General features: G+C 60.2%; 2 protein-coding genes and 1 long non-coding RNA gene across 3 annotated transcripts in view; 2 read left to right on the plus strand and 1 right to left on the minus strand.

Annotated features, from left to right (window-relative positions):
- KLHDC4 (kelch domain containing 4) overlaps positions 1 to 8,098 on the plus strand; it is a 60,174-nt gene extending 52,076 nt beyond the window's left edge. The window contains exons 9-13 of the mRNA XM_082607909.1: positions 3,256 to 3,331; positions 5,257 to 5,465; positions 5,978 to 6,383; positions 7,027 to 7,161; positions 7,549 to 8,098. Of these exons, the coding sequence (XP_082464035.1) occupies positions 3,256 to 3,331; positions 5,257 to 5,465; positions 5,978 to 6,383; positions 7,027 to 7,161; positions 7,549 to 7,607 (885 nt within the window). The 3' untranslated portion in view covers positions 7,608 to 8,098. The remainder of the gene's footprint in view (positions 1 to 3,255; positions 3,332 to 5,256; positions 5,466 to 5,977; positions 6,384 to 7,026; positions 7,162 to 7,548) is intronic.
- Positions 8,099 to 15,158: 7,060 nt separating this feature from the next.
- JPH3 (junctophilin 3) overlaps positions 15,159 to 24,962 on the minus strand; it is an 83,625-nt gene continuing 73,821 nt past the window's right edge. Inside the window, exons 3-5 of the mRNA XM_082606022.1 lie at positions 20,550 to 20,674; positions 18,598 to 19,448; positions 15,159 to 16,946 (exon numbers count right to left, since the gene is read on the minus strand). Of these exons, the coding sequence (XP_082462148.1) occupies positions 16,866 to 16,946; positions 18,598 to 19,448; positions 20,550 to 20,674 (1,057 nt within the window). The 3' untranslated portion in view covers positions 15,159 to 16,865. The remainder of the gene's footprint in view (positions 16,947 to 18,597; positions 19,449 to 20,549; positions 20,675 to 24,962) is intronic.
- LOC309794478 lies at positions 20,672 to 24,758 on the plus strand. Its single transcript, XR_014292052.1, has 2 exons — positions 20,672 to 24,016; positions 24,150 to 24,758. It is a non-coding gene; the product is annotated as an uncharacterized lncRNA (long non-coding RNA).

Raw genomic sequence — 24,962 nt, forward strand, 5'->3', positions numbered from 1 at the left:
GCCTGGGCCGTGGCTAGACGCGTGACAGTTGGGAGGGCCCTGCGAGACAGGCGGCTGTCTCCAGCAGCTGTGCACAGTGCCCAGAACTGATGCTTTATCACAGCAGATGCTCCTCGGAGCAAAACCGGATGATGAACAGCAAGCCCTTGTTAAGCTGATGCCACTTTAATCAAAGCAGCGCCTGATTCCCAAATGCTGCTTTTCTGCAGCCACATGGACAGCTGGGGGATGATCCGAGTCCCTTTGATTCAGGGGCCACTCAGGCCAGGCCTTCAGCATTTGATGGCAGTGAGAAGCTGCTCTGTTTGCACTCACGGGGGATTTACCAGAGTAAGTGATAAAGACGTGGGTGTGATACTGGGGTTCTTCTGGGTTGGAACGCCCTCCGCAGGCGCGGCGTAGTGTTGTGACCCTTGGTACACGTCTCTCTCAGGTGTCTTTGGGTTCCGTTAATACTGTATGAGACAGAAATGTGCGAGCGGCGGAAGGAATGCTCTGTCAGGTGCACGCCCAGGTCACCGCTCCGCGGCGTTAGCGTCCACTCCCCCTTGCGGAGGAGCTGAGACCCCGTTCAGAGGCTCGCACGCCCTGGGGGAAGTTTGACAGCTCCAGAGCTTCACGCCCATTCTGTGTCCTCTAGTCCAGTGAGGAGAGTGAGTGTCTGGCCAGTGTGATGCACATTACTGGAAGGACGGCGCAGGCCACTGGGTGAGGGACTGGCGCACGAGCCTCTCATCACCCCTGTCAGGCAGGGGAGGTGGAGCGGGCGTTCCCTGCTTCGGGGGAGCCCGCGGCTGCAGCCTCCTTGCTTCCCCAGCCCCGGGCTCTGCCACGCCAGCCACTGTGTGGAAGCCGTGGTCCTGGGCGGGCGGAGCGGCAGTCTCAGGGAGGGCTCTGGTGTACAGGCCTCGGGGGGGGGTGTATAAATGTGACAGCATGAAAGTTCCCCTTAGCTCGTTGGTTCTAAGGAAGGATGGTTGCTGTTGGCAGAGCAGTGCCGTGGATGCCAGCAGGTGCGGGAGGGCGAGGGGCTGAGAGGGAAGGGCTGGAGCCCGGCTGTGATGAAGTTTGTAACACAAGCAGACGGCACTGAATTCCTGCAGTGTGCCGCCAGCGGGCAAGGCCTCGTGTGGATTTATTTTTATTTTTTTAAATTTATTTATTTTATTTATTTATATTTGGGTGTGTCGGGTCTTCGTTGCTGTGCGCGGGCTTTCTCTAGTTGCGGCGAGCAGGGGCTCCTCTTCGTTGTGGTGTGTGGGCTTCTCATTGTGGTGGCTTCTCTTGTGGAGCGCGGGCTCTAGGCACACGGGCTTCAGTAGTTGTGGCACGTGGGCTCTGGAGCTCAGGCTCAGTAGTTGTGTCACATGCACTTAGTTGCTCCGCGGCATGTGGGATTTTCCCAGACCAGGGCTCAAACCCGTGTCCCCTGCATTGGCAGGCCAATTCTTAACCACTGCACCACCAGGGAAACCCCTCATGTGGATTTAGTTCCTGCGAGTGCTGGGCTTTTGGCTTGGAAGCGTGGGCATGGGAGTGGCAGCCAGTTCCCCTGCTAGCCTGCTGGAAAAGAGGAATATGCAGTCTCAGTAACTGTCCGTGATGTGCAGAGATTGCATCACTTGACGTGTGCACCTGTTTCCGGAGGAGAACAGAAGAGGCGTGCGCCTAGCTCTCCTTTCCTAGAGACGGCTGCTTCCCACGCGTGACTCACGTTGACCCTCCTTGGTTCTAGGATGGTCAGGTCACAGGTCCGGCCCACGGACAATTGGATTGTTTGTTTTCCAAAAGGAGAATAGGTTTTCCCCCCTTACAGTAAACACAGCACATACTCGTTAGTTAAACAAAACAAAATGAATTACGCACATGTATCCCCTGGCTCTGTCGGCTGACGGAACAAAACACCACCACCCGGCAGCAGTCAGGGTACCTTGTGCCCAGATCTTGGATTCTAGGACCACCTCCACGAAGTAACCAGGGCTTCTTGGGGAAGTAGCCGATTCTGGAATCGGGGCAAGAAGTGGGCAAGGTGCTCCCGGAGCTGCTTGTAGCGCCAGAGCCCAAGGAAGTGCACGTGAGAAACCTGAGAAACACACCTCAGGCAGTTGAGCAAGGTCCACGTCGGCAGGGCTGGGTCTTGCTGACAGCATGCACCCCTGATAGGATGTGATGGGAAGGACACTTGACCTCTGGGATCCACCACCCAAAACCCACAGCCCTGTCCAATTGTGCGAACAGTGTCAGACGAGTCCCGGTAGAGGGGACCCTACAAAACACCTGACTGGCCCTCCTCAGTGTCACCAAGAACAAGGTAAGTCTGAGCAACGCTCACGGCTCAAGAGGCCTAAGGATTCATGACGACTCCATGTAACGTGGTCCTGGGACAGGAAAAGGACGTTAGGGAAAATAAGGAAATGTGAATAAACTGGGGGCTTCAGTTAATAGTCATTTGTCAGTATTGGTTCATTACTTGTGGCAGATGCACCACACTAATGTCAGATGTTAGCAACGAGGGGAAACAGGCTGCCGCGTACGTGGGAACTTGCGGTACCACCGTCTCCATCTTTCTGTAAATGTAAAACTGCTGAAGTTACAAGTTAATTAAAAATAGGGAATTTGAAGGACAAAGACAAAGAAGTTAAAATTGCTGAGATCATACCCCTGAGGAGAGCTGTTTTTCCAGGTCGCTCTCTAGACCCTTCTGCACTGAGGTAGAAGGTGCCACGTGAGGACTGGGGTGCTGCCCGGGAGAGTGAAGTGTGTGGTCCACCCAGGGTCGTAAGCCAGGTTTGAAGCAGCAGACCGGGGTGGAAGGGGGCTGTGCTGTCTGCAGCTCAGGAGCGCTCTTTAAATGGCTGTGCTGGCTTCTGCACAGAGCGTTCGTTTCATCCTCGCACCGAAGCTTGAATCCCATTATTGGGAAGGCTGTGGGAATTGAGGGCACAGGGGCTGGAGATGGAGGGTGGCTGTGTAATGATAGGAGGGTCCCTGCGGTGACCCTGCCCATCCAGAGCAGGGCTCGGCTCGGAGCCACAGGAAGCTCTGAGAGGAGAACTCTGGGGTGTCCCCAGCCTGTGGTCATTTATTCTGTCTGTTCAGATGCGGTCTGGATGGAACCTGTTGTGTTTCAGATTTTGAGGCTGGTCTGAAGGCTAGCGAGTCACCTCCATGGAAAACGGGACCATGAGCTTGGGGGCCCTTGCGTGGCTTGGCACAGCACGTGGCATTTGTCACGGCTCCCTTTTCCTTTTGCAGAGAGTCAGGAAAGATGTGGACAGAGGTACCCAGCACTCCGACATGTTCCTGCTGAAGGCTGAGGAGGGAAGAGAAGGTACACGCGCCGTGCAGGTGACAGACCACACGGGTGGTCTGTGTGTCGCTGTGGAAAGCGGGCAGAGGGTCGTGGGGCTGGTGGGGCACTCCATGAGCAGCCCCCGTGTCCCCTCTGAGGCGTTGAGGGCGCACTGAGTTAGAAACACAGGTGATGTCAGTCCATCCACAGCTCCCTTCTTGGGGGCGGGGCCACGGCATCTGTGTCATCTCTCATTTGTTCTTGCTCAATGTTAGGACGGAGACTTTTGGAATGCATCTGTGGGGTTGAAATGCCCGCTGTTCTTGTTTTTTTTTATTTGAAGTATAGTTAATGTACCATGTTGTGTTAGTTGTAGGTGTACAGCAAAATGATTCAGTCGTACATACGTGTATATGTTGTTTTTCAGATTCTTTTCCCTTATAGGTTTTTATAAAACATTGAGTAGAGTTCCCTGTACTATAGAGAAGGTCTTTGTTAATTATTTTATATATAGTAGTGTGTACCTGTTAATCCCATACTCCTAATTTATCCCTCCCTGCTTTTCCCCTCTGGTAAGCATAAGTTTGTTTTCTTTGTCTGTGAGTCTATTTCTCTTGTGAATAAGTTCATTTGCATCATCTTTTTAGATTCCACATAGAAGTGATCTCATATGGTATTTGTCTTTGATCTCATATGGTATTTGTCTTTCTATCTGACTTCACTTAGTATGATTATCTCTAGGTCCCTCCATGTTGCTGCAAATGGCATTGTTTCATTCTTTTTCATGGCTGAGTGATATTCCATTGATATTGATATGATATTCCATTGATATTCCATTGATATTCCATTCCACACACACACCCCCCCACATCTTCTATATCCATTCCTCTGTTGACGGACACCAAGGTGGCTTCCCAGCACTCATTTTTAAAGCTCAGAAGTCGAGAGGTGGTTAGTTTGCATGGTGCACGTGATGGGAGAGGGGCCTGAGCGGATGGGGCCCGTCTGGTCCTGGCTGCCCCTTGTCCCCTGTGAGACCCGTCTCCGTAAGACGAGAGGCCTGCTGGGCAGGAACGTTTCCTCTTTCCCTCTGTGACGTTCTTCAAGCAGAGACTGCAGAAAGGTCACGTACAAGGCGTTTCTCAGGTCCCAGCCACGCCGAATTGCGGTGACTGATGGGGACGTGGGAGCCAAGGTTTAGAGCCCCTTTTACATGTCAGCACACTTGAACTTGAAAGTGGACTGTGTTCTAGGCAGTGGGACCCCAGCCCTTGTGCTCAGCCCCCGCGTCTGGCCGTCAGGCCCTCGGCCCCCAGTGTAAATAAAGTACATGGTGTGTCCTGAGACGCATCCGGCACAGCCGGGAAAGCCACCTCCCCCAACCACGTGCAGGGCACACTGATGCTTATTCTCTTCTCTTATTTAAAGATCAAGATGCTGGTTGTTGTGAGTGACCTTGTGGCCCACTAACGCATGCCGCTAGGGCTGCGCCTCCAGGGAAGTCTTGCTGTTGGCTGCTTCTATCTTTTTTTAAATGTTCATTAAAGAAAAAACATCCCAGTTCCTTTTTCTGGACATATTGGGAAGACTCCCACATGTTTTGTGCCAGGCCACATCTTGAGGGTTGCTGCGTAAACACGGCACCCGCCCAGAGGGAAGGACCACAGTGCGTGGCCCACGGGAGGTTCTGAGGGTGTCTGCGGTCGGAGGGCCCCGCCCGAGGGCACAGTGTACGGGATCCCCCGGAGCTGATGCGCCCGCCTCTCCCTCACCCTGCCTTCACATCACAGCTGCACGGCGCCCCTGGGCAAGTGTTGGGAGGGTGTGTGGACAGGTTCCCTACCTCAGTGCAGACTGACCCTTGAGGAGGAGGCATGGCCTCCAGGGTGTGCTAGACCTGCAGGTGCAGAACGACGGCCATGGCATTCTGAGGGCCCCCCGTCCCCATTTCCTCTCGTCCTCAGGCAGATGGGCCTGGACTCGGGTCAACCCTTCTGGAGCCAAGCCCACCCCAAGGTCCGGCTTCTCGGTGGCTGTGGCCCCGAACCATCGGACGCTGCTGTTTGGGGGTGTGTGTGACGACGAGGAGGAGGAGAGCCTGGAGGGCCACTTCCTCAGTGACCTGCACTTCTACGACCCCGTCAGGAACCGCTGGCTCGCGGGGCAGCTGAAGGTAGCCTGGGCCCCAGACCTGCAGCCGGCGCAGGGCCTGCCCGGCCGTCACCTCCGTTAGTGATGCCCAGGGCCTCCCCGCTCCCTCTGTCTGTGAGGCTCTATGGAGCTGCCGCCATCTTTACTGTCACCGTAAGCAGGGACCGGGTCGCCTCTGCCCCTGCTGCTGGCACCAGCCTGAGAGACGCGGCACAGTGGCTGCTCTCCCGGGACTGACATCCCTGGGGGCTTCATCAGGTCAGGGGCCTCAGAAGCAGGGCCCTATGGCCAAAGGAGGGCGGGTGGTCCACAATGTGGCAAAGGCTGGCTCCGGTTGAAGTGCCTTGGCGCCTCTGAGGGGGGTCAGGCAGCGTGTGAGGGCTGGTGTCTGCCGCCCGTTCCCCTGAGAGGTCACGCCAGGCAGGGGCGGTGTGCTCCCCGGGGGGGGTGCCCAGCAAGTGGGTGGGGGTCCTCTGGCTGTCGGGTGCTCGCTGCCCCCTTCCTGGATCGCGCTGCCTTGTTCTTTATCGACAGGGGCCCAAGGCGGAGGAGAGGAGGCGCAGGCGGGGCAACAAAGGGGCGCCTGGGGGTGCCAGCGAGCAGGAAGGGAAGGGGCCCGGGGCCCAGGAGCCCCTGCAGGTGGTCAGAGAGCTGGTGGCAGAGGATGGGACCGTGGTCACCATCAAGCAGGGGCTCGCTGCCCAGGGCCCGGCGGGACAGCCCGAGTCCGACGACAGCGATGATGGCCCCAGCGAGGTGGAGGTCCCTGCGGTGGAGCCCAGCCCCCGCTCCAACGCTATGCTGGCCGTGAAGCACGGGCGCCTCTACCTCTATGGGGGCATGTTTGAGGCTGGCGACCGCCAGGTCACCCTCAGCGACTTGTACAGCCTCGACCTTCACAAGATGGAGGAGTGGACGGTCTTGGTGGAGATGGATCCAGGTGAGGGGGCTAGCACCTCTGGGGTTGCCTCGGGAGCCCCCCAACTCGTCCGCCCTGTGCCCGCAGAGTGCTGCACGTCTCTGCCCCCTCCCGCCCCCGTGCCCTCAGTGCAGTGGGGAGGGCCCTGTTGCCAGGGGCATGTCTGTGCACGGCCGTCCCTGCAGGGGGCCCGGGGGAGGGAGCAGGCTCACCCCGACACCACTCGTGAGCCTCGGACCTGCCCCGGCAAAGCAGACCTGACGCATGTTTTCCCCGCGGTGCGCTTGTGTGCCCGGGAGCAGACTAGCGGCGCACCCGTCCCCGCTGCCGTGTTGCACCAGAGGCTGCGTTGGACTCGGTCACTGCTCAGTCCTTGGGTCTGAGGCTGAAATCCCTTAAAATCCACACGTCTGGGCAGAGGCCCTGAGCGGCTGTGCGAGACGACTGCTGTCTTAGAGCGCAGCTTCTCACCCTGCCGTCTCTGCCTCGGCATGTGGGGATGTGATGTTTGCCGTGAGCTCCAGACGTGCTGGGGCGGGGCCCCCCCACTCACATCTGCATGTCCAGGCAGAAGGTGGGCTCCTGGGGGCGGCCGCGGCTCGCCTGCGGTTTCCCCGGTGCCCTGGCCGTGTTGACACTCTGTGGTTTTCGCTTTTGCTTAAAGAATCTCAGGAGTGGCTGGAGGAGACGGACTCGGAGGAGGACAGCGATGAGGTCAAGGGCGCCGAGGGCGGTGGGGTGGGTGAGGAAGACGTGGACAGCAGCGAGGAGGACGAGGACAGCGACGAGGAGGCCAGGGGTGAGTGTGCCAGGGGGGCCACGCGCGGCCACAGCCGGTGCTGAGGAGGAGCAGCCTCGGGGCCGGGCCCCGCCTCCGCAGGGCTCACAGCTCAGGTCACTTCTCTGCCGGAGCCCTTATTTTTGTCGGTGATGAGGGAACGTAAAATTTTACCAAGTTTCTGTTCAAATTGGACTTCGCTGTGTAGGTGCGCTCCTCAGGCCAGCTGAAGCGCTTTTTCTAATTGTGTCGTACGTTTGAGCACTCGCTGTTTAAGCAGGGTCGTAACGGCCTCGTGACGTCCTCCGTGTAATCCGGGTGCTCACAGCACGTTCGCTCCGTCAGGACTCAGGCCTCCTTCCCCGACTGAACGCGTTTCTTTCTTATTCCCCTCCTTCCCCACGAAAGGGCAACGCGCCGCGCCCGGTGAGCCGTTCGCAGTCTCCCTGCCCAGGACCGAGCAGTAGTGGGCGAAGCTGGCGCGGACGACACCGGGCCCCGGAGAGGACAGTGCTGAGAGCCACCCGGGCCGTGGCCGCGGCTTTCTCTGATGACTCGGCCTGAGCCGCACACCAGCCAGAGCTTAGACTGAGGGGGTGGGGTTCCCTGCCCCCCGCGCTGCGTGTGGTTTAAAATAAACTGGACTTGGCGCAGGGGGCTGCTGCCGCGAAGGTGGTCTTCTGTGCAGCCTCCGGGCCCCGGTGGTTCTGGCGGGGCCTCTGGCTGGGTCGGGGCTGAGCTGAGGGCAAGGGGGAGCCGCCTCCACGGCACGCGTCACCTTGATCATGAAGTGGAACGCTGCGGGCTTTGCGGGGTTCCCCTCTGCAAAACTAGGAGACGGGTTGTGCCCGCCTGCACGTTCAGCCGACTTTCATTTTTAAAAATTATCGGTAGCCGCCCACCGCCTCCTGTACGCATTTTCTTGGTTCTCTGGAGAATAAAGCGCCGCTCTGCCGTGTGGCTTTGCCTGGGGTCTCTTGGGGTGCCGTGTGCCCAGCTCCTCTGGCCGCTCCCACCTTCGGGGAGGACGTGGTGGAGCTGTGCTCTGCCCTGTCCTCTTCGGGCTCAAGGTCGTCGTTCGCACAGCAACAGAAGAGGACAGGAAGCCGGAGGGCGGGCCCCACTGTCCCCACGCGGCCTCGCCGTCCCGTGCCGGGCACGTCTGGGTCTGCGGTGCGTGGGCGCGCTCACTGGTGCCTGCTCCAGGGTTAATGGCAGGAGGCCGCTCTTCATTTATGTAATTGGGGCACAGCTTGGGCTTTGAATTCACACCAGGGGAATTCATCTTCATCTAAAATATCATCAATAACGAGAAGGCAGGATTCTTAGTTTTCAGTGACAGGCCGAACAACCCATCATTACCTTGAACAGGTCATCCTGCTCATTACTTGGAAGTTAAAAGTGGAGCGTGGGCGCACCCACCCCAGCAGAGCGGGCCCGGGCCCGGGCAGGCTTCAGGGGAAGGTTGAGGCCAACTTGCCTAGAAGCAGCCCCTCGCCCCCAAGCCGCACTTACTTTCTCGCCGTGCTCGGCCCCCGCACCTCTGGCCGTGTGACCTCACTCGTCAGACTTCTCCCGCTTGACTGCACGCGGATCAGAAATAGGAAGCTCTCTCCTCGCCTCTGCCCACCAGAGCCTCCCCCTGGTACGGGGCCTGGCAGAGCCCACGGGGGTCCCGGTCACAGGCCTTGGGCAGACGCAGCTGTGTGGGGGGGAAGGGCAGGCGCTCCGGCTTCAGCGTCTCACGCGGCTCCTCGTGGGGGCTGGGGCAGGCGGGCAGGGCTCAAAGCCAGGCTGGATGCCACGGCAGGCCTGCGGCGGCCACAGAGGCCCTCCCGGTACCTGCCCTGCGTGCTCGCAATGCGAGGCCCAGGCGTACAGCTCCCGCTCTCTTGGCTGTTGCCTTGGGAGGAGGTGGCTGGGAGAGCGTCGGCCCCAACGCAGGCTTCTGTTCCCGGGGCTGTTGTTATTACAGAGGAGGCTGCAAGCAGGTGAGACTCCAGGGAAGGTAGTTTGGAGTCAAACAAGTTGGAAAAGAAAGAACCCCTGGAAGAAACTTCTGTTTTGCTCTCTGCTTTGCTGTCCTGTCCACGGGGTTATTGCTGAGGATGCCGTTTGAGTGACAGAGGAAGAAAAGCACAAGCTCCACACAAGGAGCTGCCTCTGCTGTGTCACCCCCATGGTTAAAGCGTCCCTTCAGTGGGACAGTGGCAGGGAGAGGTGGGCGTACAGTGCAGGACTGCGGGGTCCTAAGGGAGGGCAGTGGCCAGCGCACCGTCCCCCCTTCTGCCTGCCGGCAGCTGGTTTGCTGAACTGAATGCTCCTGGCGCCTGGACGGCCAGCACAGAGCCCTAGGCCTCTGTTCCCTGCATTGCTGGAGCCAAAACAGCAGGATGACAGCTGTATTCAGGGTCAGCGAGGGCCCTGAGTGGACGTCCGTCTTGCCTGCTCCTTGGTTTGCTGACCTGTTGGTAAGACCCCCTCACTGCCCCCCTTTGGACGGGTTCTGCCCCTGTCTCTCGCTGGTGCCCACCAGCTGGCCCCGTCACTCCTGCGGACACCACACCAGAGCCCCTGGAGGGCTTTGTGGGGTTTGAGTGTGAATAGCTGTGCTTTCTCCCAGCTTCCCAGGAGCAGCTCAGCTGGCTGACGGCGTCAGGCTTAAGATAATTTGAGAGGGTTGGCCTAAGGCGGTGGATTCCTTGGGGTTGGACTGAATTGAGCAGAAATCAAGGGAAACACCCGGCGAGCTCGGAGATCCTTGTCGTTCAGAGTCGTCTGTGGCGTGTTTGTTAGCTTGTGATAGTGGTGTTTATTGCAGCGTGACATCCGGTTTTTGTACCGAGTCGGTGCAGGCGGGAAGTTAGTGCTCCGGGACAGTAGAAACGCGCTGGGGGACCACACGCTGGGTGGGGCTGCCGGGGAGACGGCCGCTTCGCTGTCCACGCGGGGTAGAGGAGGCCCTCCTGAGGCCTCGCTCAGGCACTGGCCAGGTGACACGAGAGAGACCTGTGCTTAGGGAACCCCCCCAAACACACCCCCGTGCGTGGGGATGAGAATGTGACAGTGTGCCTGGAGCTTCCACTGGAGGAGTGTGGCCAGGGAGGGATAGTGGGTCCTGCCTGGGAGGAGTGTGGTGGCTGCAGCTTGGGTGAGCGTGCGATGCCTCTGCTCACTACTGTCTTCCCAGGTGTCTTAGGTCAGAAAGCAAAGCTGTGTGGAGTCCGTTGGTCCAGAGTGTAGACCACGGTCACCTGCGCTTCTGTGGAAGATCTGTCCGAGGCCAGGCCTGGTCATCAGGGCTCTGAACACGGGCTCCAGTGGAAGCTGAGGAACCAACTGGCGCAGCTGGTGGCCACGGGGCCAGGGCCAAGGTGACCTAGGCTCTAGCTGGCCCAGCCATTCACCTCGGAGCCCCCTGGACGTGTGCCGTCTGGGGCCGAGGAACCTCGCGGGTGCAGCCAGGGCCAGGCCTGGTCGGCAGGCGGTGTGAGGGCAGAGCGGGGGTTCTCTCTTTTCTGGACCTGGATCAGGACCGGGACCAGGGCAGCTCGTGGCGCGCAGGGGCCCTGAGCTGAGAACTCAGGAGAGGCGGGCTCCTCCCGGCCTTGGGGCAGGGATGGGGGTGCGGGGACGGGGCTCTCATCTGCAGAGCTGGGCCTGGAAAGACCACCGTGTGTCGGGAGGGTGTGGAGGTCAGAGAGACTCCAGTCGGGAAGAAAGCGTAACCGCCCCAAGAGACACGTGGCTGTCGAAGTTTAAGAAAGTTAAGATAGGTTTGGAACAACGCTGGTGGGCTGTCCCGCGGCGGAGCGTGCCTCTGCGAGTCCCCTCTGTGTCCTCCGTTCACTGGCGGAGGGGAGCAGGCGCGAGGTGGGCTCCCGGGTCGGTGAGGGGCCGGCGCCCAGTGGGGCAGCGCTGGCTGGCGAGGGAAGGGGCGCATTTCAGATCCCTGCTCTCGGAGCTCTGCTGCTCAGGGTTCCGAGACCCTCCAAACACTATAGACGGACGCCGTCAGGTAACATAAACCTGGTTCCGTGAGAAGGCATTTGTGTGTGTGCATCTCAAAACGTGGGCAATAGAAGGAATTTGCAGTGAAGACACTGACTTACAACGAGATGATGCGAGTTACCAAACTTTCAGATGGTGACGCTTATTATGAAGAGGGGGGAAGTTTTCTTTACTCCCGACAGCGCCCCTCACTTGCGGATGGTGAAGAGTGTAGTAGTGGTGTGATTTAAAGTTACGTTCGTTAAGGAAAGTTATTTTCATTTCGTAAGTAACCAAGCCATTTTTCCAGCTAAAAGAAGAGAAGAAAGGTAAAGGGTAACGTTTTAACCGCTTCATCAATAAGAAAATCAGAACACAAGTCGACACTGCCTTTTTGTCAATGTGCAAAACGACTGCCTGTATTAACAGACAGTTTACATGCCCCAGGACAGAAGGAGGGAGAAAAGAAAGTGCAGGTTGAGACCGATGTGTGAGAGAATCCACAGGAGGGCGTCTGCATCAGGTGAGCGGCCTCACCTCTGCAGTGAGGGCTCACCTGCATGGAGCGGAGCGTGTGGGTTCACTGCAGTCAGGCTGCGGCAGGTGGCATTTCTTTGGAGATGGCGGGTGGTACCCATAAGCAGGGTCCCGCTGGAGGACATTGTCAGGGAGGCACCAGATCAGTATCGGGCACATCTGCCCACACGTGAGCCACGGCTCTGCAGCGCGGGGCAGACCGCCACGCAGCAGGCCCGGCAGTGAGTGCAGGCCACGTGGCTGTCACTGGAGCCTGGCTCCCCTAGAGGCCCAGTGGGAAGAGCTGGGGGTCCCAGGGTTGCAGGAGCAGCACGGGGGAGGCGGGCCCCTGCCCCCCTGCATCCATTCCCGTCTCCTCGCCATCCCAGCTCCCGGTGTTGGGAAGCCCTGGTGGGGCGCGGCCCCTCCTGCCCTGTCCCTGCCCTCTGCGGGCCTGCTGTGGGGTGGGAGTCACCCACTGAGCAGCAGTCGGCTGCCTGGTGGTCCTGTTGATGGCGCTCAGAGGGGGGCGCCCTTGGGCCAGGCCCGTCTCCTGGTCACGGTTGAACACAATACCTGCTGGAAAACCCTCGGTCTGTTCTGTGGTCCACTCGCAGGAGGCCCTGGGATACCAGTGTGCTGTGCTCTGAAGGGACCAGGAATTCTCACGCCTGCCTTGGGTGTGTCAAGCGCTGACCTCTGGGGAGGAGCCTGGGGCCTGTCTGACCGTCCTGGCAGGCGTGGAGTGAGTTACTGAAATGGGCTGAATGAGGCACCGCCAGCGGGTGGAGGGCAGGGTCCAGCCTCGCGGGCCCGTCTCGGCCACTCCTTGGGGCCTCCAGGGTTAGGATTGTGCTGTCACCGTGTTGCCAGGCAGCGGCTGCACAGCGGGAGACCTGCACTCACCTGTGACAGGACGGGAAGGGTGTGCACGTGTGATAGCCGTGTGAGCCCCAGCGTACCATGAGAGGTGTGTGCTGGGGGCAGCGAGGTGGGCACGAGAGGGGTGCTGCCCCAGATCCAGGCCTGCCTGCTCACCCAGGCTCACCCGGGGCTGGCTGCGTCCACACTGTGATCCACCCCCAGGGCTGCCTGCTTCCCTGAGGTGTGGGACGATCTGGAACAAAATGTGTTGCCCATTTGCATCCCAGGCTCTTCCACGTTGGGGTGGAAGCCGACTCCAGAAGCTCCGTCTGTGCTAACGCATGCGCCGTTTCTGGGGAGTGTTTGGCATTGCTTCCATCGCGCTCAGGGGTGTCCACCTGCTTTGGGCCCCTCTCCGTGTGGCCGTCTCCTTCCTGCTGTTCCCCTGGGTGCCTGGCAGCCCCTGCTGGAGGACGGGCCCCAGCATCTCGGTGCCCGGTGCCTGGTACCCACCCTCGAGGGTGGTCCACGTCCTTGAGGTCATGTTGTCCGGGCTCGTGGACAGGCTGTACAAGAGCAGCTTCGTCCTCTGGTCTTACACAAAGGCGGCTGCACTTTTTCTTCTTTTAAGGCTGAGTTAGTGACACTAGTCGGCACTTGGGGCCGGTGGTTTTTCAGTGTTGGCTTCCTGCCCGTTTCCTGACCTGGACAGCCCTGGGCAGGAGAGCGAGACTGACCAGGCCCGAGCCCGGCGCCTCCCCCCCCACCCCCCAGTCCTGCGCCCTCGTCTGGACTCTCGATCCTCCTCCTTCGCTGACCAGCAGCAGATCCTCGTCCCTGGAAAGATTAACAGTGACTCTGTCGTGGTGCTGACTCGACGTCACGACAGGACAAGCTGGATGCGTCGGTGGGTGGGCGGCCGCGTGGCAGTGAGAAGAGGTCGTGACGTCTGGGAGGTACCTTTGCGGTAAGTTCCCGAGACGAAAGGCACGGAGCGTTGGAGACGAGACCTGTCAGGCTGAGCTGAGCTCAGTCCAGAGGGGGTGGGCCTCCACCCAGGACGCCTGGAGGACACAAGGGCATGGTACCCAAGCTAAACGAAGGGTGAAAATCAGAAACGGTTCATTTCATTCACTCTCCCGAATATTCGCCTGCTCCGGCGGTCCATAGCGTCTTGGGCTTGTTACCTGGGTCTCTCCCCTGGGCTCTCGGGAACGCCCCTCGGTTTTTAAGTGGGGCGGCCGTATAACTTCCTGTCCAAAGTGGGACTCTTGAGACGAAAGGGGGCACTGTGATGACCAGGCGGACGTTGGATGTTTGCCGGGCCCGGCGGGAATCTGTGGGACCTGCACTGCGTTCTCCGTGCACCCCGGGGGAGCCGTGGGCTTCGTGCGTGTAGGAAAGCGCCTGTCATCCTCCCAAGCCCCACCCGGAGGGCGTCTAACAGAGAAATGGGCTTAGGGTTGTCAGACGGGGTGTGGAAAGTGCTTGTATTTGGAGCCCTCTCAGCCGCCCCCGCCCCGGGATGGCTTCAGCCGCGGGCACTGTGTTTTCGTGGCCATGCTGAGCTTTTCCGCATGGACACCATCTTCCTCGTCAGTCGTTTGGGTGCAGGTGTCGCATACCCTGTGCAGCGTCCTCTCCCGCTCTCACAGGTGAGGTGCGGGTGCAGCTTCCCAGCCTGGGGGTGTGGGATGGCTGGGTGGGGGGCGGGGGCGGCCTGTCCCCCCATGCCCGGCTCGGCTCAGCTCAGGTAACTCAGTTTCTCTGCCTCTGGTTTTCACATCTCGAGCACGGAAGCAGCTGTTAGGGGAGATGACTCTCACGAGGTTGCTCTGGGATTAATTAAAACCTGTCAGCGCTCCGCGCCACTAGGGCCTCGCGGCAGCATCTGTTCTTGCCCCGTCCCGCGTGTCCGCCAGGAACGCGCCCGGCAGGATCGGGGTCAGCCAGCCTGGCCCAGAGGGAGCTCACGGGTGCACCTGTCAGTAAACGCAGGCCTCCGGCAGGTAGGAAAGGCTGGCCAGGCTGAGCGAAAGCTTTAGGCCTGTCTGCAGGGCAGCCTGGTCTGGAAACCAGGTAAAAACTAGCTTTTAGGGCCTCTCAGACCCAGTACATCGTGGTCTCAGTGGAATTCACCCGGGTGTAGGGGAGTGGCAGTAACGTGGGTGCTGCTCTGGTTTTCAGGTGTGTTACTGGCAGCTGGGCAAATGATGGGATGCTGGCCAGCCTCCTGTGAGCCCCCAGCCCTGAAACCACCGCTTGCCTCAAATGATGGGCATTTGTGCTGTTGCTTTTCTACGTAGCTACGTTACCTCAGGGTGTGTGCATGTGAGGATGAACCTGCCTGTGTAGGTACCATTTTGTGTCGTGCAGTTACTCGAATGCACAAAAGTCTTTCTAATCTTTTTTTTTTTTTTTTTTTTTTTTTTTTTTTTGCGGTATGCGGGCCTCTCACTGTTGTGGCCTCTCCCGTTGCGGAGCACAGGCTCCGGATGCGCAGGCCCAGCGGCCATGGCTCACGGGCCCAGCCGCTCCGCGGTATATGGGATCCTCCCAGACCGGGGCACGAACCCGTATCCCCTGCATCGGCAGGCGGACTCTCAACCACTGCGCCACCAGGGAGGCCCAGTCTTTCTAATCTTTACAAAGCGTTGCAGACAGAATCACAAGCCACACACCCCAGCACGGACGACGCAGAGAGCCGCGAGGAGCAGGCATGTTTATTTGGTTCACTCCAGGGCTGCGGCAACCACGCAGTTGTAAAAAAGGAACGGGAAGTAAGATGTACAAAAACGTGAAATATCCCTTTAAAAAGTGACATCATCAGAAATGTATTTCCTGTGGCTCCTCCCTCCCTCTCCTGTGTCCCCACTGCCTGAAAGAAGACCCCCCAAATGCAACCAAACTGTGAGAAGGGACGGGGGGGTGAGTATGTAACAGAAAAAAAAACTGAATTTAACGGGAACATGCTCTAATCTTTAGTTTATTTCTGGTTAAAAATATAGCAATCCAGTGCAGTGTAGTAAAGAAATCTGCTTGAAAGGTAGCAGAGAAACAGCTGAACATAAGCAAAGCAAGGCAGGGTCCACAGACGGCCATGCCCAGGACCTTCCCAGGCGTGGGTGCAGGGGCCCCGTCTGGACGTGCCCGGGCCCCACAGACACATCCATGCACGTGGCTGGGGCTGCTCCATGGCTGGGCCCACGGGGCATCCAGACAGTCCAGGACCTTATTCTTTTGTTTGGACGGTGGGACAACGCTGGCCGGAGGGGCAGACACACCAGGAACCTGGTTTTGTTGGATTGAAACAAGGTACGTTGCATATTTTGGAGATGGATATGTCATGATTTCTCAGGAATTGTCAAGCCAGTGGGTTTCAAACACATTCCTGTCCTGGGACCCGACCAGCTCCAGAGTATGGATGAGGCATCTGGAAGAAATATGCATATCTGTGAGGGAAGTCGAGGCAGGCACAGGACAAGAATGTGAAAACCCGTGGGCTCGGTGACACTGAGAGGACGACATCGTGTGAGGGCCCTCAGGGCCGCAGGCATCCGACAGCCTGGACGCACATCCTGCGTCCTCAGCGCAGAAACGCCACGGGCTCTGAGCCCAGGCCCAACGGCAGGCTGTCCAAGTGAGGCCTTCCCCCACGCCTGCACTGCTCCCTGTCCCCCTGGCCCTGGTGCCAGCCCCCTGGATGCCCACAGCACAGCAGCCCTGGGGTCTGGGGTGGGGAGACAGTGGGGGAAAAGAAGGACTTTGCCTTAAGACTCAGTGTCGGGGCAGCGCAGGAGGGCCGGGTTGTGATCGTTTCGTGGGCAGAAGAGAAAGCAGGTCTCTGCTTTCCTAAGTAAGTGTGCAGCACAGATTTAAAATAGAAAAAGGCCCAGGCCACTGCCAGCTGGAGCGGGCGCCCTCTCCCGTGCCTCACGCCCGGGCTTGCCACCCGCTAGCCGCCTTGCGAGCCGCCGGACGCTCCAGGGGCTCTGCCTCTGGTTGCCTCCTTTTCCACGTCCCAGACGGGGTGTGATGACGGTGGTGACTGTATTTTTTGCCGTTGACTTGCCGGGATCCCTTCTCTTTCCACATCAAGCTGGAGGGTCGGCGTGCTGGCCTCCCTCTGCCATGCCACACAGCAGAGTGTTACACAAGCAAAGAATTTTGGCTAAAATCCAAAAAACATGACCCAGAAAAAAAGGCAAACTGTGAGTAATACCCAATCACGTGGTTCTGTGAGAAGACCAGGAAGTTGTCGTTGGGTGTCCAAGCTACGAGCCTTCCCTTCTGTCGTTCTGCTTTTAACATCCCCCGTTTGTACACCAGCTGCTTCTGCTAATGCGACAATCTCCTCAGATGAAAAAGTTAATAAACAAAATGGCGACTCCGATGTTTAGCAAGATCACCATGGCCACCAGGATAGGCGCCGAGCCCTGGAACAGAAGCAGAAGAGGAGGTGAGCCCAAGGCCACACCCCCTCCTCCTGAGCAAAACTGTGGCTTCCCAGAGGGTCGGGGGAACGGAAGCCTCAGGCAGCGGTCAGAGGCTCCCACGAGCTTCTCAGTGTGGAGTCCTTGGGGCTCTGAGCCCTTCAGACCTGCGCACCTGGGTCCCAGCATAACCACCCGAGCTCTGCACACCTGGGATGCCAGGTGCAGCCCACCCAGCGTGGCCCCAGACCTGGTGACGGGAGAGCCCTCTCGGTTCAGTGAACAACTGCCCAGGAGCTGCACAGCCGCGAGGAGCCCCTCGCTCTCCTGGGGCACGGGCCCACCTGGCCCTTGGACCACAGCCTCTCCCCACTGGACCCGCCGTCCTTGAGCCTCTGCGGTGACGGTGCCGAGGCCACGGTGCTGGACAAGGATGAGGGGCGCCAGCTGCCCCGATCACCCTGGGCCTCTGCTGGAAGCCCCCTCCCGTGGAACCACTCAGCGGTGAGTACATGCCCGGCTGGAGGTGGCCACGTGCTCGCGCCGCTGCCCGAAGCAGTGTTGTTTTAAAGCACCCAAGATGCGCCTGAAGAGGTTTTAAAGCCACAACACGGTTCAGTGGGCTAAATATAGAACCCCTTCCTGCATCTCCCACCCTGCCCGTCATTCGGCTTCCTAAAATACCCACACGCGCGCACACACCACACGCGTTTCTGGAATAGAGCTGGTATCTAGGTCCCAGCGGGAGCACCTGGGTTCAGAGAGGGCAGGTGCGTCCCAGGAGCTAGCCCACTGCCCAGACGGCTGCTCACGGTGGCCTCCAGGGCCGCCTTCCAACAAAGCTTCTCGGCCCCGGGGTCTCAGAGGGCCCCGTGGGGATGCCCCGCAAGGCAGGCCCTCTGCTTTCCTCGTGTTCAGAGGGGGCTGAGCATGCTGAGCCCCACCAGCGGGTGAGGGGCCTGAGGGCCGTTGGCACAGGGCGTCAGCGCTGGCCGTGGGGCTGAGAAGGCGTTTCACGGGCCATTCCTGCCGCCATTCGGTCCAGGCAGCGGGGAGTGTCTGCTTATGGGTGGGAGCCGGTGGGCCAGGGGTCAGGAGGTGTCCCCTGGGTACAAGGGCCCCAGCCCTCAGCCTGGCCCAGGATCTCCATTCCTTCCTCAACACAACCTGCCCTCCATGGGAGGAGTGCGCCAAGGGCGGGTCTCACCCACGAGACGTGGTCCTCACCCATGAGCGAGACCCAGCGCCACCACGGGGCCTGAGGAACCGGAGTCACGGCCCCACCCGGCACATCTGATCCCACAGGCCTGGGGGACTCTGTCCCTCTCACCCACGTGGGAGCTCTGGCCTATGTGTTTCCCTCAAGGACGCAGGACCTTCCTCCAAGGTGAGGACCGTCCTGGGCAGCACGAGGAGGTCTGGGGGTAAGGGTGGGGTCCCATGCTGCCCCGTTTCTTTTGGGGAGCTTCCAAAACCACCCAAGTGCCTTTGCTGAAAGGATGGTGCCTGGGAGTAGCCCTCACAGGGACCCGTCCAAGGCAGTGCAGCCCGCACCCGTGTGGGCTTCCTACAGAGGAGGGTCCTGAGAGCTGGAGGGTCGGGGAAGACCGAGGGGGCCAGGCTCTCAGGCCCCAGACCGCTGGCATCCACTCACCGTGCTGGCCTTAAGCTCATCTCCATTCTCCTCGTCCGATTCCAGCGCCACCGGTGAGGACCTCTGGGGCGGAGAGAAGGTCAAGTCCCAGCGCAGCAGCCGGGGCTCTGCCCGGTCCCCCAGCCGCAGGCTCTCCAGCCTCTGAACCGCGGGCTCCGCGCACGAGGCCGGCCTGGCGTGCTCCTTGTTCTGGTACTTGGACCGCAGTCTCTGGGCCCCGAAGCCCCGGTCCTCGGTGCCCCCCTTGCTGTAGCGTCTTTTCGGGGGGTGCACCTCCTGCGTGTATGAGTCCATCCTCAGCAGGGGCTTCATCTCCATCTCGTAGTTGCTCAACTTCTCCTCGTCCAGCTCCAGCAGCTTGGTGCTCCCCGGGCCGGGGTTGCCGGCCCGGTGGTGGGAAGTCCAGAACGTGGTAGGGGACCCCGTCCGCCGCTCCCGGGGCTTGGGGTTGCTGGGCTGCCTGTGGCCTGGGCCCCGGGCCCGGAAGGCTTCCGCGGGCTGGCCGCTGTGGAGGGCGCTGCTGCGGACGCCTCTGGAGCCCCCGGCCTTCTCCTCTCCCCAGCTGTTCCGGGCGCAGTCCCCTCCCCGGCCCTCCAGGAGCATCTGGATGTCCTCACCCCGCTCCTCGTCCACTGAGACCTGCCGGGAGAAGTGGGCCACCTTGTTCCTCGAGGCGGGGGCCGGTGGAGGGGTGGCCGTGGGGCTGGCGGGGAAGCTCTGCAGGGGGCTGTCGTCGGGGGTGGTGCCCTTGCGGTACAGCTCTGGGCTCTCCTGCTGTAAGGGTGTCCCGGTGGAGATGACCTCGATGTCGTCACTGGAACGCTGACGCTTCGGCCGCTGGTACTCGAGCCCTGGATCGGGGGGAGATGGGGAGCACAGAGGTGGGTTACTTGGATGTTCTGTGTGGAGGCCCAGTCTCACCTGAGGATGGCAGGGGACCAGGACCAGGCTATGGTGGCAGGTCGCCAGGGCCCTCGCTGCCACCAGCGGGCTGTGGGGCAAAGAAAGTGGGAGGACAGTGTTCCCAAAGCCCCTGACCCTCCAGCTCCCCTCTGTGGGCACTTCAAGGATGACCAGATTAGGACGGGTGGGGTGGACAGTTGTTCTGGTCTAGGCCCCCGGCTGCAGGGGTGACCCGAGGCCCGAGAGCGTGCTGGCCTGGGCTGCTTGGGGATTCTGAGGTTCCATCCCCGCGGACCCCTCCTGATAAAAGAAACATCTCGTGCTAGGTGACCTTCTACAAGGCAGGACGTGGAGTGTTCGTGGCTGGATTCCAATGCTTCTGTCCCCTATCTTGGGTCCTGTGGTTCTCAAGGCTGCGCCAAAGCCCAGGAATCCTACCAGCAGGGCCAAGAACTGCAGGCTCTGGGAGGAGAGCTCAGGGTGTGGTCCCAGAACACATTCCACCCCAGAACCTCGAGAGGCTTCCACTCGCTCTGGGAAGCGTGAGTCTGAGAGGAGTGAGCCTGACCCAGGTGGGGTGTCGCATCGGGCTGGGAGGATCGCGGCCTCAGCGGGCCTCTCCGATCAATAACGCCCCTGCTCCAGCCTCCCTCAGGCCCGTCCCCCAAGGGGGGACGAGGGTCTCGGATCTGGCTGACTTGCAGAGGCTTCTAGCTTCTTTCCAGCGCCCCCTCAGCCCCCCGTCCCCGAGTCCCAGAGCTGTGCTGACCAGCTCGGCCAGTGCCAGTCACACGTGGCTACTGATGGATTAGGTGAGACGAGGTGAAGCTGAAGATGCAGACCCGTGGCCGCAGTCCCTGCCTGGCGGGCAGCAGCCTTGTCAGACAGAGCAGTCACACAAGGTTCTAGCATAACCCTAGAGGGAGGACTGCACACAAGTCTCGGGGGAGAAGCAGATGGGGGGATGCAGTGGCTGCAGGGCAGAACCGTCGGATGTGCCTTGGAACCCACCCGCTGGCGGCCCTGCCCCCAGCGGCACCGGGACTCACCGTTTTCCCTGTGCTGGAAGGACGGGGAGAACTCTTTGGCAGTGATCCTGGCGATGCGCGCTTCCTCCTGGGCCTTCTGAGCTGCGGTGAGGGCCGCCTCGGCCTTGGCCCGGGAGTGGGAGGTCCTGGGCAGGAGAGACAGGGAGGGCGGTGAAGGCACGGGGTGGGGGGCGGCTGCAGCAGAGGGGCTGGGACAGGATGCCCGAGACCTCACTCACTCGGCAAACGTCCCCGGGCCCCACCCAGGCCACGGTGCCCGCCAGCCGTTCTGGGCACGGAGCAGACCGCACCCAAGCGAGAGCAGGACCTACCCAGCCCGGGCGGAGTCTTCATCTGGGGTGAGCCCGGGTCCTGCCGCGAGGAGGCTCCCTCCTTCCCCTGGTCCGGCTACAGGCTAGAGACCGCAGCCCGGGACTGACTCATCTCTGAACCTCCGGGGGCAGGCAGGTGCTCCGTGTGCACACGACCAGAGATGACGGTCTGGGGGCGGCTGTGCCCCCCCCCCACCCATGGGCAGAGCGGGCCACCCTCCAGGGTGAGCACCTGGCCAGCCTCGGGCAGGACCAGCCCGCGCTCAGGAGAGGGCACGAGGAGCACGGCCCGCACGGCCCACCCTGGCCCGCCCCGGCCCGCCCCTGGTGCCTGCCTAGCCTCCCCCCGTCCTGCGTGAAGGGGCCTCGCTTGTCCCAGCGCCCTGCACCTGGCCCCCGGCCAAGCAGTTCTTCCGCCCAAACCCTGTCCCCTGGAAGCTGGTGTCACCAGCCCTGTGTGCACCGAGGAGTCTGAGCCCTGGTCTGCAGGTGCCGAGAGAAGGCAAGTCTGTGGCTCGGGATGAGGCCTGACGCCCCTTAGCAGCTGGGGGGGCGATGGACAGAGCCAGTGACGGCACTGCTCTCGGGTGGGGCACACCCCAGGGTGGACATGGGGCCGCGAATCCAAATGAGCCGATGACACCGCCCTGACCCTTCCAGCAGCACAACCTCCCGCCCGGCGCTCAGCTGCCCCTCCCCAGCTGAGTCCGTGTGAGACCCTTCAGGGGGCAGGACTGGGTGCCTGAAGCAGGACAGCACCCAGCTTCTGGGGGTCTCACCTGCCTGCGGTTTCTATTTCTTCCTGCCTGGTGTCCTGGCTCCAGAGGCCCTGCTCCCCACCGGGGAAGCCGAGGCAACAACGACTGACCCCCCGAGACGAGGACAGCCTGTCCCCGTTATGCCCTCCATGGGCTTAACCTGGAGACCCCTCACTCCTCGTGAGCCCCTGGGTTCTGTGCTAACCAGGAAGAGTTGACAAGAAGAAAACCAACGTATGACGTACACACACGTACAACATGTACGTCATCGTGGGGAACCTGACTCCAGGACGCGGAGCAGCAAGTGGCCTCCAGGCTTCTGCCACCTGCCGCATCGCCCGGGAGCAGGACCCACAGACGGAAGAAACCTATGTGCAAAAGCGCAGCGTTGAGAAAATTCTATCCTTTGCGTGGTTTCCTAGGGATAGGGAAAGACAACTGTCACTCGTTGTGGCTGCGTCCCATGCCCCTCGGAGTGAAAGCTGGGCAGCACCGCCTTGTAGAAGATTCCTAGGGAACTCCGCGGTTATAATTCCAGCAGAAGAGGGGCAGGAACCTCAGGGGGGCAAACCAGGAATAAAAGACAAATTGTGAACACTTAGTTTATCAGTTGTTATCACATCAGTTGATAAACCGTGGCTGCAGCCCACAGCTCCCATACGGTGCCCCCCACCTATGGCCAGTGCATTCTGCTGCGTCCCTAATGGCACAGACGGCCTTTCCTGTGTCCAGCCCTGAGTTGGAGGCTGGTAGAGGCGCGTACGTATCTCAGGAACCGGCAGTGTCACGTCAGAAGTGAGGGTGCAGGTCAGACCTGGTGACGGACAGTGTGAGGCCATGGTCATCCAAGGCCCATCTGGGGGCCAGAACATTGGGGACAGAGAGGAAAGGACAGATGGCAGGGTGTCCGGCTGCGTGGGGGTCCCATCGGGTGAGCCTACTCCCCACCACTTCTCCCACTCCTGCCCCACCTGCTGGGCTGGGACCCCGGTGAGCAGCCCCAGCACAGACACCCCGACTCGGAGACCCAGGGCGTCCCCTGAAATTGTACCCAGGATGCTCTGCGTGCTTTTCTCCTTCCCCCGCAAGCAGGGGGTCCACGGCTTTCATCAGATCCCATGAGGCCCCAAAGCCTAAACACACTGGTCTGGATGTGGCCAGTCCCGGACGGGTCAACCCGTTTCCCTTCCCGCAGGGCGGCTTCCGCAGCCGAGAGGTGCTCTGACACGGCACGGCCCCAGCTCGGCCCAGAACCAGCTCGTGGGCCCGAGCTCGCCTCTGCTGGATGACGTGGCCTCTCCAGAACGTGCCATGGGTTTGGCTTTGGTAGTAACGGTTTATTGAGATATAACTCACAGAGCATACAGCTCACCCTCTCAAGCATACAATTCAGTGGTTTTTAGTCTGTTTGCGGAGCTGTACAGCCATCACCCCCAAAGGACCCCATTACCTTTATTAATCACCCCCATTTCCCCCAAAGCCTCCCCACCAGCCCTAGGCAATCAGTAGAGCTGCCTGTTGTGGACATTTCACGCATGACTGAGTTGACGGGTGAAATGCACATCACAAGGTGCACCACCTGGGAGGTCCCGGGTCAGGGGCGTCCAGCACGTCCACAGGTCACGCAGCCACCACCTCTGTCCAGTTCTCGCACCTTCCCACCACCCCAGAAAGAGCCCCATCCCCAGGGCAGTCACTCCCTCCTGCACCCCCAGCACCAGGGGTCTGAGCAACAATTCAGCGCTGACAAAGCCCCTCCCATTGCTGCACGGCTTCCCAGCCACGCGGCGGGGCCAGTCCTGGGGCTGCTCCTGGGGTCTGACCCGAGCGCCCCACCACGCTGTGCTGCCCGATCCCGGGGACCCAGAGTCGTTGGCTGGCAAATGAGCATCATGGCTGACCAGACAGGGCGTCCCCAAAGCTGGTGACACCCACCCTGAGCCTCCAGCAGGCCCTGGGAGACCGTGTCTGGGATGGGCCCAGCCCTTGGGATGCAGTGTGCTTCCGTCACAGAGAACGGAACCCCGAGAAGTAAACGTGTCAGGGCCGTGCACCTAGTGGTGGAGGCGCCCCGAGTGAGGAGGCTGTGAGGATGGGAGGTCCGGGGAGGCTGAGGGGGACAGGGCTGTCACATCCCCAGGCACACCCGTCATCAGAGCAGTTGTCTCGTAGCCCTAAGAGCGACAGGGACAGAGTAAAGGGACAAAGTAGGTGATGAGATAGTTGATCCCAGTGGGGATTGTAAGTAAAGAAAAACGTATGGGGGACCCTGTGAGTTAATGATCACTCAGGAAAGCAGGTTTGCTTAACCACAAAACCATGCAACAGGAGCCTGAGACACGTCCCCAGACGATACAACAATGGCGCCAAGAGACCCACATCCCGCCCAGTGAGCTCGGTAAGTTAATGATTCCTAGGACACGCTCCTCTGTGTGCACTAAAAACGAAAATAGAAGGAAAAGGCGACATGATACAACAACCTGAGATGATTTACCACCACCTTTCTGCTCATTTTCATTGTGCTGTGACAGTCCCGGCTTGACCACGTAGAGACGAGGGAACTCCCCCGCCGGACGTGGACGAGGATGGAACTGTGACGTCGACTCAAGAATGAGGAGGGGGCTTCCCTGGTGGCGCAGCGGTGGAGAGTCCGCCTGCTAATGCAGGGGACACGGGTTCGAGCCCTGGGCTGGGAGGATCCCACATGCCGCGGAGCGACTAGGCCCGTGAGCCACAACTACTGAGCCTGCGCGTCTGGAGCCTGTGCTCCGCACCGAGAGGCCGCGATAGTGAGAGGCCCGCGCACTGCGATGAAGAGGGGCCCCCGCTTGCCACAGCTAGAGAAAGCCCTCGCACAGAAACGGAGACCCAACACAGCAAAAATAAATAAATTAATAAACTCCTACCCCCAACATCTTCTTTAAAAAAAAAAAAAATGTGCAACAGAGGTAGACGGATTTAAAAAAAAAAAAAAAAAAAAAAAGAATGAGGAGGAAGGTGGCCTTCACCCTCCCTGCCGCCTCCCTCCCTTGTCCTCTGAGTCTAAAACTAGCCCCACTGAGTTCTGCGCACAGCACCCTCTTGCCCGCCCGCTTGTAAGCCTCACAAGTGTCTTGTTCTAATAAACCACTTCCTATCTATCGCTTTGCCTCTCGCTGAATTCTTTCTGCCCTGAGACATAAAAGGCAGGAGCTGCTGAGAGCCCCCTCGGAAACGCCACCCAGCGGTTTCAAGAGCCTGCCGACGCGCGCAAGGACAGTGGAGTATCTTAAGGTCAGGGGGGAGAATGGAAGCCGGGAGTGAGTACAGAGTGGGCGCTGCAGGGCCCGGGGCACCAGGAGGGC

The sequence above is a fragment of the Mesoplodon mirus genome (assembly GCF_964341445.2).
Source record: "Mesoplodon mirus genome assembly, chromosome: 19".
In the NCBI taxonomy this organism is placed as follows: Eukaryota; Metazoa; Chordata; class Mammalia; order Artiodactyla; family Ziphiidae; genus Mesoplodon; species Mesoplodon mirus.